The sequence below is a fragment of the Monopterus albus genome, unplaced genomic scaffold (assembly GCF_001952655.1).
Source record: "Monopterus albus unplaced genomic scaffold, M_albus_1.0 scaffold19.1, whole genome shotgun sequence".
Lineage (NCBI taxonomy): Eukaryota > Metazoa > Chordata > Actinopteri > Synbranchiformes > Synbranchidae > Monopterus > Monopterus albus.
Window position 1 is genome coordinate 2,382,347 of NW_018127899.1, and position 9,116 is coordinate 2,391,462.

At 42.5% G+C, this 9,116-nt stretch overlaps 1 protein-coding gene across 1 annotated transcript; it reads left to right on the plus strand.

Annotated features, from left to right (window-relative positions):
• Positions 1–4,265: 4,265 nt before the first annotated feature.
• LOC109956459 (tripartite motif-containing protein 35-like) lies at positions 4,266–6,373 on the plus strand. Its single transcript, XM_020593593.1, has one exon. The coding sequence runs from the start codon at positions 4,517–4,519 to the stop codon at positions 5,900–5,902; it is 1,386 nt and encodes a 461-aa protein (XP_020449249.1). The 5' UTR covers positions 4,266–4,516; the 3' UTR covers positions 5,903–6,373.
• The last annotated feature ends 2,743 nt before the right edge of the window (positions 6,374–9,116 follow it).

A 9,116-nucleotide genomic window follows, 5' to 3' on the forward strand; every position in this document is an offset into this window, starting at 1 on the left:
AATGTAGGCTGAGCTCTCTGAGGCTTCACTGCTCTTACATTATCCTGTTTTATTTATTAACTTTATATTCTGGCCTACTTCTCCTCCTCAGCACTATTAGCCCACTTTTTACACAGTGAAAAGGAATCTGCTCCTCCTCTACATTACCCATCGCCCAGGACCAGTAAGGGACCAGTAGGGAGTCATCGCTGTGGCTTTAATGTTTGTTTGATGCAATGACAACGAGCACATTATGGTACATAGGAAAGAGGTCCTGAGGGCTCAGCTGATGTCTAGTCTTGCTTCCTACACTTTTTGCTGCATCGTCTGTGCTTTTATTTCATTCCAGTGAGATTACTGTAACCCATTATAATCCTGAGTCAATACATCTTAGTTTCAACTGGTAAAGCAAGTCTGTAGCAAGACTTTGCACAAGATACAACAAAAAAATGCTCAATCCCTAGTGTTTGCATTTCCACAGTGGTCCCACATATGTCTTAGTGAAGACTTGAAGCGGTTTACTGATTACTTTATAGCCAGGTATGGGTTGGGCCTGTCTGTCTTACCTTCTAATCATATGCAAACTTTGTGGCTCAACTAATGTGGCTGCTAACACTCTATCCAATCACAGCGTTGCTAACTTTGCATGCTTCGCTTGATCTAAAATCTAAAACCTGCTTAGTGGCTTTTTAAAGCATGTAGCAACAAATCTAGCAGCTTTTCAGGCAAACCTTAAATCCTCTCCCTCGAAGACAGTTTCCAATGGAGAGTGTAACTCAGTGCAACTCAACATTTCTTTCATCTGCCTTCCTCAAATGATTTAGGTGTATTGCTGAGGTTTACTTTAGGTATTCTAAAATAAATCTCTATCCACTACAACACTAGACATTAGGAATTGTAACCCTTCTGATTTTAACAGCCAAGCATTTACTTTGTGAGCTCACATGAAGAAAGTGCAGCAGTGCAGTGCTGTGTCCAAAAAACTCATCAACATTCTCTGTCTAAAGTAATTCTCACTTTCTAGTTGTAATCTCTGCTGTGTAAAACCATCTACAGCTTTCAGGCCTCTCTGTCCTGCTGTTGTTACAGAACAGGCTGCAAACCCTTGACTCTGTTGAGCTGCGACTCAAGAAAAAAGCTACTGAAAACATAAATATTGAATATAAAATCATATTTTTACAAAACTCTACCATCCTTAGCACAATATGTTTTAGTGGAATTTTAAATGAGGTTTTCTTACTTCTGCTCTGATTTAGATTAAGTTCTCTAAAGTAATAATGGACAAAACTGCAAACAATAAAACCCACACTGTAGTAAACCAGAATTTTCTTTTAAATATGTCCTTGAGTATTCACTGTAATAAATAAAGGTTGTTCTGTGGTGTCACTCTAGACAGGATTCCTGGCAGAGCTGCTTTTTCTCACCACAAACACATCAGAGCTGTTTTCATCTGGATCCTCACAGTCCTGATGTAAACTGTGTTTGTGTCTGTGGACCAGCCTGTGAATGTTAAAACAGACTTGGCAAAGCTCAGCGGAGCACTGTTGAACCCTGCCAGCCTCGCTGCCATGATGCCATTAAAATGTGACCTGAGTTGCGAGAGGGTTGGTGTGCTGTGTGTGTGTGTTCTTGTATTTGCTATACAGTAAGGGCCAAAAAGTATTGCTACAGAATGAGGACATTTTTGAAAAGTGAGGATATTTTGGCTGATTCTCACTTTCTGAAGCACCTTTTAGAGGGTTAAGAGTCAGTTGTAGGGTTTAGGTTGGAATTAGGTTTAGGTCAGGTGTTAGGGTAAGGGTTATGGTTGGGCATTTAGTTCTGATGGTTAAGGGCTAGTGTAGAGGGCTAGGGAACACAGTATGTCCTCACAACATACTGTATGGGTGTCCTCCCAAAGATAGAAGTACAAGTATTTCTGTGTGTATCCTTCAACTCCTCACATTTGAAATTCCAGCAGTGTTTCTCAGCAATAAAAACCATTGTGGGAATCAGGAGCAGTGTTTAGAGAAACAAAGTAAGGACTTTTATTTTGAACTTCTGATGTATTTGATTTGATTCATCGTCTGTGGGTCATGAACATCCATGAAAGAATCCAGGGAAGCTGATCTGGTTGAGATGTTGTTGAAGTGTGCCAATGTGCTCTACACAAACTTTACCTTCTGAACAAAGTGAAAATCAGCTAGAAGGTCGAGCTGCAGAGGCCTCATTGTTCCCTCCGTCCTTATAAAGCCAACAGCTGCAGCCTCTGACCACTCATCTGACGCTTCAATGAGAAGAGTCACCTCCTCTGCCAGTTTCTTTAAAAGCCCATTTCCATCCTGTCAGCTCTCATTAAGACACTGAGAGGGGACGCTGGATAGCTCGGCCCCACCCACTGACTTTGACCTCATCTCCTCGTGTGAAAATAAAACACCTACACCTGAACTCCTCTCATAGTGTATTCCATTTTCACTTTCCAAATCTGTTTTATTGCCCTTATTTATTGTGACCCCTTCTGTTCACTGGATGTGTCTATGTTTCATTTCCATCATGGTTCAACAGCCCAGTTTTCATAAAGCTCCGATACTGAGTTACACTGCTCTACTTATGAACTGGATGCTGACGTGAGTTCTAATTACAGCTACGGGGGCTCCCCTGCACAGCATTTATGCAGACTCTGAATTGGGACAGTAGGTGACCGATGATGTTTCACAACTTGTTTTTCCAGGGGTAAAAAAGTCATTGCAAGAAGGTTGATTAAGTTGGTGCAGTGGAGACAATATTCACAGTAGTAGATGGAGGTATGGTTAACATTTGTAGCAAATTTGGATGGAAGCTTGACTACAGAGTGTAAGGTACATAGGAAAGAGGTCCTGAGGGCTCAGTTGATGTTTCACCTCAGTCTGTCCTTCTCATATAGACTATTATTTTACAAAAAAGTCAGAGATCATCATCGAGCACTGACATTTGTGGGTAGAGTGTAGAGTTAAGCTAACGCTGACACAACCAGCTCTGTCAAGTGCCTCCAACACTCCAACATTTTATAGTTGAAATCAACTCCGAAATGTTTAACTCTGAAATTTCAGCACTCCAGTTTTTGCTGTGTAGCAGATCTGTTTATTTTGCACTGGCACAACAATTTTTCACATTCAGACACTTTAATTTTCATTTGTATATGGAGTGAAATACAGCATAGAGCCCAGCTGTCATAAATCAGAGCAACGCTGCAAAAACAAGCTGAGGTGGACAAAACACGGGCAAGAGAGAGTACATTAAAGAAAGGACTGGTTTTTGATCTGATTCATTTTAGCTGATTCATATCTGTTACAAGATGCCTGATAGCCACTGGGAGCAGCTCAGGGCATCTCTCATTTTGAGCAGCAACTCTGTGTTGCTGTGAGAATCTGAGATTTTAAATACTGTGACAAAACAGGACCAACAGATTTCGCCTAACAATATGGAGATTGGCATGTTTTTCGGGACATCAGAACACTGGACTAGATGTTGCTGCTGTTCTTATGAAGACTGGACAGCGTAGGTATAATGTGTCCTCCTTGTCAGTATATCTGTCACTCTGATGTCCAGTGAAGCAGAGACAAAGGTGACATTCAGGAGTCTCCACTGGGCTGTGAATCAATCCGTTTTAGTTTCCGGAGCTCTGGAAGAACCAGCCGTTTTATAACAAAAGATGTCCGATTGCTGCCTCCTCCCTGCTGCTGTAATCCTGTTATCACTCCTCTGCTGCACTGTCCCTCCATCACCCAGAGGGCAGATCTGACATACCGGACAAAGAGTCACAGAGATGGCCAGAAAAGCCTCACTTTGTATTATCAGACAGGAGGTAGCTCAAGCATTAGTGTGTGTCTGCAGAGGAAGTGTTCACTACAGCTGCACGTTGTAAAAAGAGCTGAATTCTGTTCTCTCTCTCTCTCCCAGAAAAAAATTTGTTAAAAGGTTATTAAAGCAAAATATATCATGTAACAAAGCAATTTAAAAAATGTGGAATTTGTGTTAATTTAGGTTTTTTTGTAATTTTGTGTTTTATGTGGTCATAAATATTTTGGCTCATTGTGTCTCTCTGGGATAGTTTTGCATGTCTCTGTGGTTTTTGAACACATGGTTAAAAATAACTTTTACTGCTACTGTGAAAAACACACTGTTTGCTAAAGATGATACTGAACAATTCTGGCACTTAGTACCCAACAAAGTGATTTGTGTATCTACCTACAGGAAGGTATGTGTATGTGTAGTTTACATTTCTACTGTGTCCCATCTTGTTTGTTCCTGCAGTGAAGAAGCTCCTCCCCTCCTCTGATTCATGACGCAAACCAGGAAACAAATGGTAAGATTCACTTTCATAACAACAAAACCAGGACAGCTACCGAGTGAAACATTGGGAACACTGGGAGTACTTGCTGCTCCTGATTCCACCCAGTGAACAATTGTTTTACAAGAACAAGGACTCAAAGAGAAAGTAATTTCCAGGGAGCAGGAAATCACTGATTTCCTGTTTGAGCTGTCTGCTGCTGTGTTTTCAGCTTTGTTCAGAGACTAAATGGCTTCCAGACTAGAGGAGGATCTCTGCTGTCCAGTCTGTCACAACATCTTTAAAGATCCCGTCATCCTGCCATGTAGCCACAGCTTCTGTAAAGACTGTCTGCAGAGCTGGCGGAGAGAGAAACTAACCCATGACTGTCCAGTTTGTAGGAGAAGATTTTCAAAGGATCCACCTCCCAACTTTGAGTTAAAGGACCTGTGTGAGTCCTTCTTACAGGAGAGAGGCCGTAAAGCTTCCAAGCTTCTCTGCAGTCTCCACTCCAAGAAGCTCATACTCTTCTGTCTGGACCATCAGCAGCCAGTGTGTGTCGTCTGCAGAGACTCAGAAAAACACAGTGAGCACAGGTTCAGACCCATTGATGAAGCTGCACGACAACACAAGAAGGAACTGAAGGAAACTCTGGAGCCTTTAAAGGAGAAGTTAAAGGTTTCTGAACAAGTTAAAGTGAAGTTTGATCAAGCAACAAAACACATTCAGGTCCAGGCCCGACACACAGAGAGGCAGATTAAGCAGCAGTTTCAGAAGCTTCACCGGTATCTAGAAGAGGAAGAGGAGGCCAGGATGGCTGCACTGAGGGAGGAAGAGGAGCAGAAGAGTCAGATGATGAAGGAGAAAACGGAGGCTCTGAGCAGAAAGATAGCAGCTCTGTCAGACACAGTCAGAGCCACAGAGGAGCAGCTGAGAGCTGAAGACCTCTCATTCCTGCACAGCTACAAGGCTGCAGTGGAAAGAGTCCAGCAGCGCCCCCTGCTGGAGGATCCACAGCTGCCCTCAGGAGCTCTGATAGACCAGGCCAAACACCTGGGCAACCTGGCCTTCAACATCTGGAACAAGTTGAAGGACATGGTCTCCTACACTCCTGTGGTCCTGGATCCAAACACTGCTGATCCAACATTTGTCTCATCTGATGATCTGACTGGTGTGACAGCAGGACAGAGACGGCAGCTGCCTGACAACCCAGAGAGGAGTAAAGACCTCTTCTCTGTCCTGGGCTCTGAGGGCTTTACCTCAGGAACTCACAGCTGGGATGTCGAGGTTGGAGACTGTACACACTGGTCACTGGGTGTGTTAGAGTCTGTCCAGAGGAAGGAAAGCGTATATGGATTATGGACAATATGGTTCTGTGTAAATAACTACAGAACATGCTCCCCATCGAATCCATGCACTCTCCTCTCAGTGCAGAAGAAGTTCCAGAGGATCAGGGTGACTCTGGACTGGAACAGAGGAAGTCTGTTGTTCTCTGATCCCGATACGAACACACACATACACACCTTCACACACAGGTTCACTGAAACACTGTTTCCATACTTTTGGACCTGGAATAACTTTCCATTGAAGATTTTACCACTGGCGGTCGCTGTGACTGTAGAACAACACATATAGGCAATGGATCATTGGCAATGATCTGCTGATTCAGTTCGTGATGATTCATTTGCTTCAGATGCTGTGTCTCAGGAACAAACCCCAAAACACTAATCAGGCCATGATGATCCTGATTTAATATCACACAAGGGGCACCATGGGAGTTGAAGCAGGTTGTAAAGTCAGGGTCTGATTTAATACAGCAGATTCTTGCAGCCAAAACAAATGCAGTCTGATACAGTGGCCCTAAAACAACGGCGTCCTTCATGATGGTTGTAATGTTCAGTTTGCTGCAGTGTTTCTGACATTTTATCTGACCCATTCATATCAGTGAGTGCAGGCTAAATATTAATACAAACACTGATAAACCTATGATCAGAAATGCGACACAAACCACTCATTGCTCAATGCTAAGCTTGTTTTTCCTTAATTTTTTTTTGATTGACACAGTTCTTTTATTTTGAAAAATGGATCCAGTTTTAGAAAGCTGCTCAGAGCCCACTTCAGACATGAAACGTGACGCTGCTGGCATCATTAAGTCGTTAACATGGTGACTTTTTGTCTTTTGTTAGGTCATTTTGTGTTGTGCATTTTAAAAAAATTGTACATTTAAAAAAAAGAATTTAAAGTATTCAAAGAAATAAATATAAATATTCAAAGAACTTCCATGTTGCATTTCCACTGTGTTCATTATAACTGGAGTAGTGGATTATCCTTGTTCCACTGACATATGATCTCAGAGGAGGATGACGCTCAAAGACAGGAAATCACTTTCGTTACAAAAAACAAAATGTCAGGTGTGCAGCCACTCCGCCATGTGTAAGGCAAAGCAGCGTGACTGGATGTAAACCTGGATTTTCTACTGGGTGAGAGACATTCTACACGTCCTTCCCTCCTTGAAATTCTAAGGTTAATACCTGATTTTACAGTATTAGATGATCAGCTGTAGTGTCTACTGTATTTACTCAACATGTGTAAAAAAAATACCTTGAGGAGAATCCTCTCAGTGTGTTTTTATAAAGGCAGCTACAGGGCATAATTTTGTCTCTGACTGACAAGTTCACATCTAAACATTCAGCCTGGATTCCTGAAAATACCAAAATTCAACATTTTGTTTTATTTTTAAGGATATGTAAAACTGCCTAATTCATAGAGTTTTGTAGTTTATTTAACTGCTTTTATTTTCTTTGAGCCCATTCTGAAGCAGCTGAACAAGACCTGCCAGCTCCTCTGTGCAGGTCCGACCTTATGCTGGTGCAGCTGTTACACTGACTCAGACCTGTGCTGACTTGAAGGTGACAGAAATCAGACCGTCAAAGTGACCCGGGTGTTTGTTTAGATAGGAGACCACCATGTTAAATTGCTGCCAGATAAATCTCAAAGGTGCACCAGGCCGTCACATGACATCTTTGTCATGTGACAGATGAACACTGAAGCCATATGTGATACAAATTGTGCAGGACAAGAGATGACCAATTATTGCTGTTTTCTTTGACCTCTGTAAAATTCCCACTGTGTAAACAGTGAAGTCTGCGGCAGACCACTGGTGGCACCGCCCTCGACTTTCACCCAAAATAAGCGAGACGTCATCTCCCAGTAGAAGTGTCTCCTCTGCAGGCATCTTTGTGGCATCACCTGGTTTGTATAAAGAAAGCTTGAATATGTGAGGTCACGTGACAACCTTAAAGAGACATGGCAGGTGAGGTCACAAGGACAGAAAGACATCAAGGAGTCCTGAAGGACGAGGAAGATGACGAGGCCAGTGTTAACAGGCAAATGAGCTCAGTCGGAGGAGAGGAAGAGGCAGGTACGACAGTGCCGACTCGAGTCCCGGAGGAGGCAGCGACAGCGGTGGTCAGTCCCTCTGAGACAGAGAGACGATACTGCCTGCAGATGATTAATGTTGGAGTCAGAGCGGTTTGTTGAAGGTTAGATAAGGACTGAGGTGGCGGTCCCAGCTGGCTCCTGTGACATCTGTGGACGGGGACGGAGTGGCGATTTGTTCGCCACGCTCCCAGCAGGCCACAGACAAAGCATCACTCGTCTCCCCTGAGCTCCCCATACCTCAGTTTTTCCTCCACTTTACACACTAAATTACATCCTAGACACATTTATCATGTGCAGAATTCAGCAGTGAAATTTAGTGTCTCATTTCCTAAATTAAACCTTGTTTGACATCACTGGAGTTTTTAAAAAGCCGCAGTAATTTTTCCTGCTGGCAGTTTGAAGACGAGTGCAGCGCCCTGCGGTGATAAACACCACTGAAATATGAGCATGTAGCTCCACATGCCAGGATGAAACATGCTCCTCTCAGATGTGACTGATTCAGAGCTGTAGGATGACTGATCGCCTGAGGTTTTATTTAGATGTCTTTCACCTGAAATACTACATTTAATCACAGATCCAAACATGCTAAATATATCCATCCAGCACCATGTAAAAGACAGAAATAATCAGCTCCGCTCAGTCTCTTTTCTCCTAAAGACACTGATCTGAGATGAAACATTGATTCTTAAAATCTACATTTGGGATGTGCAGCTCAACCAAGACGTGTCCAAACACAGAGTCTGAATAAAAAGTCAAAACAACAAAACTCTGACGCCATTTTAGATTGTTGTGACTTTATTCACATTCTTCTGTCTCCACTAAATATATTTGGTGGTGAATTAATTTTCATTTCATGTCTGAAAAGTCTTTCCTCTCTCTCTCTCTTTGTTCCAGTGTTTTCTTCATCTTTTTGTTCTATCTCATCAGATAAATACCACATGTTTGGATGCATATATCATGATTATGACAAGATCTTAAACTATTATTTTCATTCTGTGTGTCATTCTATGCATGAATTGTACTATATAAATACAGCTATTATTATTATTAATAATAATAATAAAATAATAATTTCAAACCTTTTTTGCAGTGGGATTCATGCCGCACAAGCTGTTTCTGGTTCAGATTTTGCTCCACACTGTCAGAAATCAAACATCTGTGCAGCAGCTCCATGTTGAGTGCTGTTTAACCTGCAGTGAGACGCTCTGCCTCCTGGGAAACATGTCCTACATCATCCATCATGGCCGCAGAGGGAGGCACTGTTTGGTCCCGAGAGGAAACTGTCCGCAGGTTTCTGTTTTAAATCCACACCGAGCAGAAGGACGTGAGTTGCTGCGATAAATAAACGTTTTGTGTGAAATAAATCAGCGCAGAGAGTTTCATCGTTCAGTGTCGCAGGAACACGCAG